General features: G+C 37.6%; 1 protein-coding gene across 1 annotated transcript; it reads right to left on the bottom strand.

Annotated features, from left to right (window-relative positions):
* Nucleotides 1-33: 33 nt before the first annotated feature.
* On the bottom strand, nucleotides 34-12,203 carry LOC122669614 (probable protein arginine N-methyltransferase 1). Its single transcript, XM_043866411.1, has 9 exons — nucleotides 11,924-12,203; nucleotides 11,371-11,381; nucleotides 10,295-10,450; nucleotides 1,605-1,668; nucleotides 1,278-1,420; nucleotides 1,110-1,197; nucleotides 797-912; nucleotides 541-691; nucleotides 34-445 (listed from the first exon to the last, which is right to left on the bottom strand). Exons 1-9 carry the CDS (start codon nucleotides 12,063-12,065, stop codon nucleotides 240-242), a joined length of 1,077 nt encoding a protein of 358 aa, XP_043722346.1. The 5' UTR covers nucleotides 12,066-12,203; the 3' UTR covers nucleotides 34-239.
* Nucleotides 12,204-13,347: the final 1,144 nt, after the last annotated feature.

Here is a 13,347-nt window from a genome sequence, read left to right as displayed (position 1 = left end):
TACAGCTCAATTTCGATCGCATTACAAATGGGGTTACTCGGGTGAATCAACTTGAATTAATTTCAATCAAAATACAAGAACATGTTACATATAGGGCCACTCAGCTGCTCGTCTTAAAATAATGTAAGAAAAAAATTGTAGCTCTCTTTGGAATCAACTGTTACAAATTATGGCAACAAAGTACCACAACATAAGAGAGAAAATCTTAGTATTCTTGTCATGGGGGATCACAGCACAAATCAACGCATTTTAAAATGTTGTGTTCTTGAGACTTGGCAACGCTGGCCATTCAATGAATACTTGAGTATTATGTCTACATCACGGGGATTCTTCTTGTTGGGTGCCACATTCATGCTCCCAACCACTGCCTCCCCTTCACATACGGTTAGCACATCTTCCAGATATAGTACTGTTTGTTTCCAATGGGTGGCCCTTGATCTTGGCCCTGAAATTTAATTTTTTGGAAGAAATGTTAGAGCTATAACACTACTTAGGATAATCAAAAGTGCTTCTAATGGGGCAAAAAAATTATTAACTAACCTGTTGAGAAGCCAGTAAACTTGTGACACTTCGTAAATGAGACATCAAAATATGCAACCAGAGCATGGATGTAATCATTGCGTTCCGCCACCAGCTTGAAGGGTGCCGTAAAGGAAGCATCCCCAGGAGCCATTTTAGAGATATCCATAGTCTAAATTGGGGGAAGCAAAATCACAACATTTTAAGCAAAATATCATCAAACCTGAAACATGTTATAGTGACGAGAAAGAAAGAAAGAGCAGAGTTTTATCACCACCTTAAGTAGCTGGCTGTTTGTAACAATCTGGTTCTGGTCAATGGTGTCAACTAGAGGTTCCATCATGGATTGCTTCTTGATACAGCGCATATCAAATCCATATACATTATTCCAGACTGAAAAGCACATGATTTTGGTGGACAATAAGCAATAAGGAACATATTCTGACAGTGAAGCCACACAATGAAGTGAAATTTTACTCACAAACCAGCAAGTGACCCCATCCATGCTGGGTTGACCCAACTCAACAACAGGTGTTTGATACACAAACATAAAGACATAATTTTAATGCAGGGCAAGAGAATAGACTCACATTCAATCTTGTCTTCTTTGTATTCAGCATCTTCGATGGCCGTCAAATATAGAGAAGCTCTGTCTGGTAGCACAATTCCATCATTAATCTACAAAAAGGTAAAATCATATAAAAACAACCAAAAGATAATACACTAAAGATGCAATGTGAAATGAACAGAAGACTTACAAGCCATTTATCGCGTGCATACAGCACTGTATTTAACATATTCTCAAACAACAGAAAATACCCCATCCATTCCGAAATGATGATATCTACTTGAGCAACTGGCAGCACAATCTCTTCAACTTTTCCCTTCAAAACTGTTATAACTGGAGAGGTGCAAAAAATATAATTATGAGGATTAATAAGGATACAACATTATAGTAGTCAGTTGAATATAATTATAATTAATAACATTACAGTAGTCAGTTTAATACACTTATAATTAATAACACTACAGTAGTCAGTTGAACATATTTACAATTATCAACAGGCTTCCGGAATAATAATCACCATTTGAAAATCCATTGGCTTCCACAATCTCTTTTGCCATATCTGCCATTTGGGAGCATTCAACCTGCAATAGAGAAAGTTCATTTCACCAATTGCTTTAACAGCGAGATAGAAACTACGAGACAAAACATACTCACACATATATCATTATTAAGTATTAGAATGCACTGGTAAGGTCACATCTAAGGATGCCAATAATGAACCGAATGCACTAAACAAAACTTAAACCGATCATTTAAAATGAACAGAACATAACGTTTTGGTTTTGGATAATGAAAATTAGTTTGGTCCTTTTTTGAAAGGAAAATCTGACTGTTCAATATGATTACTGTTGAAGTATTGTTCACGTGACACTGTTCATATGAACAGTGATTTGGATTTTGTGTATAGGATTATAAACTCCTAGTTCTAATTTGAGTTATGAGTCCTAGTTGCTAGTCCTAGTTTTACTTTGAATTATTACTCTTATTTTTATTGTTATTTTCCTATTGTAACTTGGAATCCTATCATGATTAGGAATTCCTAATCTGAATAGGAGTTCCCCTTTCCATTGTAATTTCAGATTATAAATTATGAGGGAGACAGTCATATCTGATAGTTCTCTTCTCTTCCCATCTTCTTCTTTTCATCTCTTCTTCTTCTCTTCTCGGTTCTGGAATTCTTCAAGTGTGTTTAGCTACATGGTATCAGAGCACAACCATTAGGTTGTCTGTGATCTACGACACTGGTTTGAGAGTCTTCTAAATAATCAATTTTCTTTAAAGGGTGCAGCACCCTATGCTGCATATTCTGAGAATTACACCCTAGATGAAGTTTTCAAGAGAAAACTAAGGTTCTACTGCTACTTCATACCTGAAGCAAAGGATCAACTGCAGTTTTTAGTTTATATTACCTACTCGAAGATATCTTCTGCCTTCTTCTGAGTTCTTCTACTACTTTCGATTGTGCTGCTGCTTGCAATCCAAAGTGAAGCCCTTTTTCATCTGCTGTTGTATTTCATAGTGATGCCTTTTATTTACTCCAATCGATCCATCACATCTATTTTTAGGTACAGAATTTTACAGACTTATTTACATCCTATCTCTGCCGATAGGATTTTCTCTGCAACTCTTAGGTTTTCAAATCCTACTGTTGCTGATTGACTACTGCTATTATTGGGTTTCTTTCAACCCTTATTCTGCTGGTTCTTATTTCTGCCGCAATTCCCTGCTGCCACCTTGGGTTTACATACTCTATTTCTGCCGATTGGTTACTGCTACCGCTTTTGGGTTATCAAACCCTAATCTGGTTCTAAGTGAGACCCACTTGTTACTGCTACTACTACTGCTGATTGGTTGCTGCTACTGTTACTACTTGGACTTGATAAATTACATCTATGGCTGATCCTAAACCACCAACGGATAATGTTCAAGTACAAATTACCACTATCAAACTCTCAGGAGTTTCAAATTATTTATTATAGGCCCAAGCAGTTAAAGCTTACATACATGCCAAGGACAAACTGAAATACATTACAGATGATCCACTTGATCGTGATCCTAAAGATCCTACCACATTCACAGTTCATGAGGAGTGGATGCGCGAAAACTCTATTGTCAAGATATGGCTATGGAACAGTGTTGAGCCTGCTATTGCCTCGAATGTTATGTTTCACTCTCTTGCTAAGGATGTCTGGAATGGCTTACATGAAAGCTTCTCTCAAGAAAGGAACATCTCCCGTATGTATGATCTCTATGAGAAATTATTTAACTTTCAACAAGGAGATAAAACCTTAAATGATTATTTTGCCAGTTATAGGGGCATGGTTGAAGAATTACAAAGACATCAGCCTTTGACCACTAATCTTGATCAATTAAAGCAACAAAGAGCTGAGTTCCATGTTGCAATGTCTCTTGTTGGACTCCACCCTGACTACCAGTCTGTGAAGAGTCAACTACGCACTGGAGAGAAGGTTCCTTCTGTTAATGAAGTTTTTTCTCGTATTAATCGTCTGGCTAACCTGACAGTACTCCTAAAGATAACTCAACGTTTGTTGCCAATCGTGGACGGGGCCGTGGTCGTGGCCAATTTAGAGGCCGTGGCCGTGGATCTAATGGACAAGGTACAGGTACTCAATATGTTGACAAATCTGCCCGCCAATGCACTTATTATGGAAAACCTAATCATACTGTTGACACTTGTTGGGCAAAGCATGGAAAACCTGATTGGGCGAATGAACTAGCCAATACTGCCACCACTAACACTACTACTGAGAAACCTAACAGTGACATGAACCAGAGTTCATCAACTTCATCTTCTGTGTCTCGTGAGGATTACAACCAACTAGTCAAACGCCTCCAACAACTTGAAGCTACATCTGCCTCTTCCTTTACCGCCACTCTAGCCTATAAAGGTAATGCTGTATTTTTCCCTTCTTCTACTTCTTGGCTTATCGATTCAGGGGCTTCATGTCACATGACTGGTAAGTCAAGCTTATTTTCTTCCATAAATTCCGTTAAACCTCCTCCAATGTTATTCTTGCTGATGGATCCTCTACTAAGATATTTGGTCATGGAACTGTTTCTCCAACATCATCCATGACTTTCTCTCATGTTCTTCATGTTCCCAAATTATCCTTAAACCTTGTTTCTGTTAGTCAACTTTCTAAATCCCTTAACTGTTCTGTAACCTTTTATCCTTCTTATTGTGTTTTTTAGGACCTTCAGACAAGTAAGAAGATTGGTGGAGGGCTTGAGCACGATGGACTATATTACTTGGATGGCACCAGACCTTCCACTACTGCTACATCTACTACCATACCATCTCCCATGCAATGGCATCTACTCCTTGGTCACCCATCCTTACCTAAACTTCAATCAATGGTCCCTAGTTGCAAGTCCACATCTCACCTTGAATGTGAGGCTTGTGAACTAGGCAAACATCATCGCTCGTCTTTTCCTGCTCGTACTTTACCTAGAAGTTCTTCATTGTTCTCTTTAGTTCATTCTGATATTTGGGGTCCGTGTCTGTGTTCGTAATAGGTTAGGATTTTCTTACTTTGTTAGTTTTGTGGACGATTGTTCTCGTTCCACTTGGGTTTATTTGTTAAAGGACCGGACTCAATCTCTTATTGTATTTAAAAATTTTTATCAAGAAATAAAAACTCAATTTATCAAATCCATTCAAATTTTTCGTTTAGATAATGCTTTGGAGTACACCTAATCTGCGATTTCTGATTTTTGCCTCACTCATGGTATAATTCACCAAACTAGCTGCTCGTACACTCCACAACAAAATGGGGTGGCCGAACGCAAAAATCGGCACTTACTCGAAGTTGCCCGTTCTATTATGATCCACATGAATGTCCCCAAACGTTTTTGGTGTGATGCCGTTCTTACGACCTGTTATCTTATTAATCGTATGCCTCCTTTCGTTTTACAAAATAAAATTCCCTTTTCTATTCTTCATCTTGATCTTCCTTGGTTTTCCACTCTACCGCGTGTTTTTGGTTATGTGTGTTTCGTTCACATTCTCCATCCCACCATCGATAAACTCTCTCCACGGTCTGTTAAATGCCTTTTCTTGGTTATTCTCGTACTCATAAAGGGTATAAATGTTTTAATCCCATTTCCAACAAACAATTTATTAGTGCAGATGTCACATTTTTTTAACATACTCCCTATTTTCCTTCTTCCATTGTACCATCTATAGTGAACAATGAAGATCCTTTAGGTCCACCAATACATGTTCCTATTTCTGTTCCTTCACCAATTCAAGTCTATCATCGTTGTCGACATCGTTCACCAACCTTACCATCCACCACTATACCTATACCTGCTCCCACGGTTCAGCCACCTATACCCACTCCTACTACATTACCCACAGATCTTGTTACTACAGTTCCAGTCCTACCTAGTGATATAGCAGTTGCCACACAACTACCTAGTGATACAGTGGATGCCGCTCAGCCCGACGCTCAATCTGCCTCCAATGTTGAAGGCTCCATCGACTTACCCATTGCTTTTCGCAAAGGTACTCGTTCTTGCACTAAAAAACCGGTTTATCCTATTAAGCATTATGTAACCATTTCACATCTTCCTTCTCACTATCACCCACTTGCTTCCGCATTATCTACTAACTTTATTCCTCACACCCACCATGAGGCATTTTCTCATCCTGGTTGGAAGTCTGCCATGGACACCAAGATGGATGCCTTGTTATCTCGCAATACCTAGACTCTGGTTTCACTACCTGTTGGGAAAGATCTTGTTAAGTGTCGGTGGGTTTATACTATCAAATACAATCCCGGTGGTTCTGTTGAACGATTGAAGGCCCGCCTGGTTGCTAAAGGCTATACTCAAACCTATGGTGTGGATTACTTTGAGACTTTTTCTCCAGTTGCTCGTCTGAACTCTGTTCGGATCCTTATTTCTTTGACTGTTAATTTTGATTGGCCCCTATAGCAAATGGATATAAAAAATGCATTTCTCTATGGTAATCTTCAAGAGGAGGTTTATATGGATCAACCTCTAGGGTATGTTGCTCAGGGGGAGTCTTCTACCAAAGTTTGCAAGCTTCGCAAGCCAATTTATGGGTTGAAACAATCTCCACGAGCATGGTTTGATAAGTTCAGCTCCATTATTACTAAGGTAGGATTCTCACAGTATTACTCTGACCATTCTGTTTTTGTTCGCCGTCAGGATTCTAAGGTGATAGTGATGGTCGTCTATGTGGATGACATTATTATATCTGGTACTGATGCTTTTGGTACTGCCGAAGTTAAAGTATATCTTCATCAGCATTTTCAAATAAAGGACTTGGGTGCTCTCAAGTATTTTCTTGGTATTGAGGTTTTGAGAAGTAATAAAGGTATTAGCTTGTCTCAGAGGAAATATGTCCTTGAGCTTCTGATTAGCACTGGAATGCTTACTTCCAAACCAGCAAATACTCCTATGGATCCTCATCAGAAACTTGGATCCGATGAGAGGAGGATTTTTTAGATGTTCATCGATATAGAAGATTGGTTGGTAAACTTCTTTATCTTACAGTTACTGGCCCGGATATATCCTTTGTTGTTGGGGTTATTAGTCAATTTTTACAGTGTCCAAAGAAAATTCATTGGGATGTTGCCTGCCGTGTGTTGCACTATCAAAAGAATGCTCCTGGTAAAGGTCTTATTTATCAACCTAATCGAAATGCTAATCTGGTTGGGTTCTCTGATGCTTATTGGGCCAGTGCTGATGGTGATAGACGGTCTACTTCTGGTTATTGTACCTTTGTGGGTGAAAACTTGGTTACTTGGAAAAGCAAGAAACAAACCACTGTTGCTCGATCCAGTACTGAAGCCGAATATCGAGCGATGGCACATAGTACTGCTGAGTTGATGTGGGTCAAATCTTTACCCCAGGAATTAGGGTTTCCCATCAATCAGCCTATGCCAATGTTTTGTGATAGACGGTCTACTTCTGGTTATTGTACCTTTGTGGGTAGAAACTTGGTTACTTGGAAAAGCAAGAAACAAACCATTGTTGCTCGATCCAGTACTGAAGCCGAATATTGAGCGATGGCACATACTACTGCTGAGTTGATGTGGGTCAAATCCTTACTCCAAGAATTAGGGTTTTCCATCAATTAGCCTATGCAAATGTTTTGTGATAATCAAGCCGCTATTTATATTGCAAGTAATCCTGTTTTTCATGAGAGGACAAAGAACATTGAGGTTGACTGTCATTTTGTTCGGGATGCTGTTCTGAAGAAGTTGATTATTACTCTTTTTGTTTCTACTACCAATCAACTTGGTGATACATTTACAAAGTCACTGTTTGGACCTACTTTCCGTCGAAGTTGTTCCAAGCTGGGTCTAGGTGATTTGAATGCTCCAGCTTGAAGGGAGTGTTGACGTACTGTTCACATGAATAGTGATTTGGTTTTTGTGTTTAGGATTATAAACTCCTAGTTCGAGTTTGACTTATGAGTCGTAGTTGCTAGTCCTAGTTTTACTTTGAATTATTACTCTTAGTTTTATTGTTATTTTCCTATTGTAACTTAGAATCCTATCATGATTAGGAATTCCTAATCTGAATAGGAGTACCCCTTTCCATTGTAATTTCAGATTATAAATACAAGCCTTATGAGGGAGACAGTCATATTTGATAGTTCTCTTCTCTTCCCATCTTCTTCTTTTCATCTCTTCTTCTTCTCTTCTCAGTTCTGGTATTCTTCAAGTGTGTTTTGCTACAATTACAAAACGATTGAACCCATTAATTGAGAAATCGATAAACTGTTTATATATTAATTCCTAAACACTCAAGAGACTTCAGTTCCGCCTTTGAGCTCATGGCATAAAGAGGTTTAAAATTGTCATGAAGTTGTTCAGTCATCAAATACGTAGACTAGTATAGAGAAAAAAGGTGGAAAACCCTATTTGGATTTGCTATGGGTCCACCCAAATGTATATCAACCAATGATTAAAAGATAATGGTAAAACTATAAATAAATTGAAGTTGCAAGGGGGAGTGGCAGGACTGTAAATATCCAGGCTATGAGAGAGTTACTAAGGTAGACTAAAAGAAAGGAGTACCAAGGTACTAAAACTCGGAACTCAACCCCAACACGGCCCTGGGAAAAACCGAGATCTCGGTCGAGTTGGTGAATTTTTTTTTTTCAACTCGAAACCTGGTTTTGGTGGGTTTTAGACCTAGTTTGGGTCTGAAACTTGGTTCACAGTCTATTTTAGGCCATTAAAACACAACGGCACTATCAGATTTTGCAAAAACAAAATCCAAATAGGAGTTTCACTTAGTGGGAAACCAGGACAGACACTAACTTATGCCAGAAATCAAGACAAACACTTATTTATGCCTAATATCATTTAAGTAAATGTTTTTTTTACTTAAGATATTATTCATAAATAAGCAAATACCCCCCTATTTGAATCCAATAAAAATAGTTAAAAAATCAAATTCCAAAAGGAAAAAAAATCAACTCCCATTTCAAGAACAAAAACTGGATTTTCGACGGTAGATACAATTTTCAACTTTCTAATGCTGGTGTCTTTCTCAGATCTAAAAATTCCATAAATCTTAATATAGTAAAACATTGCTAAAAACCAAAAGTGCGGTAAAATATTTATTTGCTTTGATGTCCAAAAAATTATTTTCATTCAGAGCGATTTTGACAGCACTCACGCACACCAAATTAAAGTTTGTCTGGTACATAACTCCTTCAATATAAATCAGATTTAAGCAATTTTGGACTTGGTTGGAAAGCTTTGTTTTGAAAGCTTAAGACAGCCACAAAAATTATAACATAAGATGGGTCGAGATCTAGGTTGACTACAGATCTCGAACTATGGAAAGGACAAGATGGGTATTATAATTTAAAGAATACGGCTCAACTTGGAACAAACTATTATTAAAGGACAAAATTGAATTAAATGAATAAGGAGGGGCAAAAGGGGGAAGTAAACACCAAAGAGGAATTATCATTGAGGGGAGGGGGTTTATCTTCAACCTCCAGCCAAAGCAAGGAGGCAGAAATCCTGCGGGAAGAGCACTAAAACAGAATCAGACAAAATTATTTCATTTGAAATCTTAGCCAAAGAAGCTTGAGATGTCCCCCTTAGGCTTCTAGCACTTCATGCAGTAAAGATTCAAAAGGAAATAATTTCATTGGAGCCGCCTTTCCAAATACCAGCAGAAGCTTTATCCAGATATGCACTTAGAATAACAATTACAAACATAGAACTATGCAATAAACTAAAAGTTTTAGCTCAACCCAATTACAATGGCTCCAAGATAAGTGCATCAAGAAGTACACACTAAGACTGCTTCTTGTACAATTTTGATTTTCTAAAGTGATTCTTGTGGGAAGCACTTCAACTATTACAAGAGACCATGAAGTACATAAACATTTACCAAAAATGATCCTCACAAAAAATGAGGTTGTGACCCTCATGATTAAGAAGCAACAATTTTTTGGCTTCTAAATTTACTACTACAAATTGAAAAGGGACACCAGGGTCCGGGGGGGGGTACTAATCCATAGAATGAAGCTTGCACCAAACATAATCCACTGCTGATAATTACAAACGCTCAGAATCACTACGTGGAAGTGATACCAGACCCAACATAAACATACTTCATTTATACATCCATAAAGGAGAATTCAAACACATTACACAACCCTTCTAGAAACATTTTTAGCTATTTAATTTTGGGAGCAACCAGCCACCTGTTCTTATATGTGACAGTCTTAACAGTTTTTTATTTTACTGAGAAGTTATAAATCTTATAATCTGTTAATGAAGTTGACAAACTGGAATTTTCTGTTATTAGAACAATCCCTTCAACTTCTGTATCTTACATATAATCATCTATCAATTTCTTTTAGGAAGAAAAATAGAAAACATTTGAGGATAAGGGGTACAAATGACCTTTTCTTTCCATAAAAAATAGTTATTCTTACATTCTTCCTTTAACCTAGATACCAAGATACAAATTTATGTAGTGAGAGGATTATCCATAAATAAAAAACTTGCATCACAATAAATTGATAATAAGAAAAATAAATTTAAATGGCATAAGAGACCAAGGATCAATGACAGATCCAAAATCCCATAGCATTTAATATTTAGAAACAACAACAATAAATCAAATCACCTACTGTAACTTTTTTTTTTTGGATTTAGGGAGTGGGGAGTGGCTACTTACCGCATAAACATGCTTTGCCCCTGCTTTTGCACAAAACAGAGACAAAATTCCAGTCCCAGCTCCCACATCAAGGACCACTTTGTTCCTGAAGAGGAAAATATTTTGATAAATAACGTTTTGGTATGTCTTAGTCCTGATTGTATCCTTCAACATTTCCTACAAGATGAGGATGAAATCAAAGAATTTTTGTTGCTTAGGATTTTCATTTAGTTCCAAAATAGAAACAGGTAAAGAGAAGTAAACATCAAAGCATTATCCACAAAACATAGCAGTTCCAAGATGAAGGAAACTCAAAATTGCCCGCAAATTATTTGCAAGCTGATGGACTACAAGAAATGGAGACCCAAAGCTATTGTAGACCATCAGGAACTTTGCAGGTTGCTCCCAATGACATAGCAAGGGAACTTCCCGAGCCCCCCCCTACAGCAACAAGTGTATTAAACCTCTTTAACATGAAATCCACCTAAGCATCCTAAAAGGGGGTATAGTATTCTTCCTTGACCTTTTGGGTTTTTTTTATATTCACGCAATAGGAGCTGCACGGTCTCATTTAGATATAGGAAAATGCCAAACTTATGTGGAACCTACAAGTGCATGCATGATCTAAAAGGACTTTTTGTGAAGGTAACTAACATTCCGCTCTAATATTTCATACATTAGCAGTGTTCCCGGCAAAAGGACGATGTAAACATACAGAACACTCCCTGTGACAATTCTTGTTTACAGAACACTCCCTGTGACAATTCCTGGACTCATCTAACAGTAATTAAGGCTGAAAGCATAACATCAACAACAAATATAGCCATGGAATGATAATTGAAACATCCTAGCATGGAAAAGACAAAAAAAAAAAAAGAAAACATTATTGCAATCACACTTAGATTAAAAGAAATACAGGTTTCAAACACCATTGCCCCAACGATAAATTCCTCACAGAGAAATGAGGATAAAGAAATTCAACACCATCATAGGCCATCATAACCAATTAAACGAAATCCATCTTACTCCTTCATTAATCATTAAACTCATAAAAATCCAAATTTCCCAAATCAGTAGATCCCATCTGGTATACTTACTTCATGAATACCTGTAAACAAACAAATGAAGAGGAAAATAAGTTCTCGCAACGACTGCACACAGAAGAGAAAATATGACAAGAGAGGAATACTTCACATTCAATTGAAGGCTTCAAACCCAAACAAAACCGCTTAACTTCTAAACAAGTTTTCGCTAATAAGAAAGGAGCCTTAGAAAACTCATCAAACCATGACAACTTCTAAGAAAGGAAAAGTTTTTCAAAGTGCAATTGATGAATTGAAAAGCAAATACTTTCGAATCAAATAACCTCCCATTCATAAGCCCAAAGACAAAAGAGATCAACTGAATAAAGGAAATGTAACGAACAAAAACATAAAAGTACTTTGCGCAAATAAGATGTAGTAGTAATAGTAGAAGAAGAAGAAGAAGATTAAGATTGACAACAACAACGATTATAATAGAGAAGAAAAAAGAAAGCACGTCTACGATCCCTCAATAGTTCAAAGAAGAAGCCGGCACTTGCAAAAGCCCAAGAAGAAATGAACACAACAAAAGCAACAGAGGACAGACAGGGAAAAAAAGGAAAATTACCAAAGTGAGAGTAAGAATCAAAGTAATAGTCAGCGCTGGTCTTGTCGCCACCAATGAGAGTATCATCAGGTTCATCAGAGATGGGATCATCGAGATTAGAACTCTCAGTCGTCTCATCCAAGACCTCGTCTTCCTCCATCATACTCGTCACCTGCTGGTTACTATTCTAGTTAATGTTGTTGTTGTAGCTGGAAGAGCTCTGCATATTATTTCCCTTTCACCGATCCATTCTCTTTCTTCTTTTGCTTTTTGGCTTCAGTTCTGTTCCAGGATTCTTAGGGTAGGGTTTCTCTTTGGACTGCTTGTCCTGCAACAGTGGTAGTCGCCGAGATGAGGGAGGCCTTTTATCTCCTACAATTCTGACACCCTCTAATTCCCTTAAAATCCCTCACATGGGAGTTGAAATGACCACTTACCCACTGTCTGGAAATACTTTCCAAGGAGGTGGGTAAGTGATCATTTCACTCTCATATGAGGGATTGTAGGGAATTGGAGAGTGTCAGAATTGTAGGCGAGGGCCGAGGGTTCCGAGCGAGAGCTAGTCCTTCGATTTCGAGTTTGGTTTTAAATAAAGATAGGGGTATTCATGTAAATAGACTGAATGGATAAGTCCAGCTATGGAAATAGAGTGGGGCATAGTGTCTTTGGACTTTGGATTGGGCCGAAACTTTATAATCGATTTTAAGGCTTCGAAAGGATGTAAACGGGATTGGATTCGAATCGAATATTAACATTTATTTGTAATCCGTATCCATATTCGTTCTTTTTTTTGTTGAGCAAATTACATGCATCCCATGGTGTTTAAAACAATAACAAAACACCCTTACAAATAACCCCCTGATGACTCATGGTGTTAGTAAACTATTAGTTTTGAAAGTGAAAAGATAGTTTTACCCTTTCTACTTCAGTGACTTCATTTAGGAAAAATTATATTATGACCCCCTAAAGTTTGTCCTAAATACAAAACGACTTCCTGTGTTTTTAAATTATATAGCCCCACCCCTGAGTTTAAGTTAGTTGTTACAATCAACCTCATTCCGTTAGTTAGGTGTTGGTTAAGTTTGCCTTCAAATGACTAATATACTCCTAATGGGATGTGAGCTGATCATTTTGTCCATAGAGTATCCCTAACTTCCCACCCTTGCTACACGAACTGAGAACTACGATGATCGACGACATCTGCTGAGACCATCACTGAGACCTGCAATGACCGGCGACGACAAGGGAGGTAATTTTTTTTCAATTTATGATTCGATTATACATCTTAGGGTTCTTATTTGTGGGGTCGAACCATCTCTACCCACCTTGCAACATTTTTTTTAGGGTTACTGCTCTCTGAAATATCTGACTAGAAAGAACAGGAGAAGGGTATTTTACATTATATTATTTAAGTAATAAGATCTTAAAAGAGGACAAAGTTGGCA

This window comes from Telopea speciosissima, chromosome 7, assembly GCF_018873765.1.
Source record: "Telopea speciosissima isolate NSW1024214 ecotype Mountain lineage chromosome 7, Tspe_v1, whole genome shotgun sequence".
Classification (NCBI taxonomy): domain Eukaryota; kingdom Viridiplantae; phylum Streptophyta; class Magnoliopsida; order Proteales; family Proteaceae; genus Telopea; species Telopea speciosissima.
The sequence above is the reverse complement of the archived record's forward strand: the minus strand, read 5'-3'. Positions and strand labels throughout refer to the sequence as shown.

Excerpts from the sequence above, each read along its gene's own strand:
- LOC122669614 (XM_043866411.1), bottom strand. The coding sequence starts at position 12,065 with ATGATGGAGGAAGACGAGGTCTTGGATGAGACGACTGAGAGTTCTAAT. Across the intron at positions 1,669-10,294 it reads GGGCAAAGCATGTTTATGCG|GTTGAATGCTCCCAAATGGC; the intron begins GTAAGTAGCCAC and ends TCTCTATTGCAG. Across the intron at positions 446-540 it reads GTTTACTGGCTTCTCAACAG|GGCCAAGATCAAGGGCCACC; the intron begins GTTAGTTAATAA and ends ATTAAATTTCAG.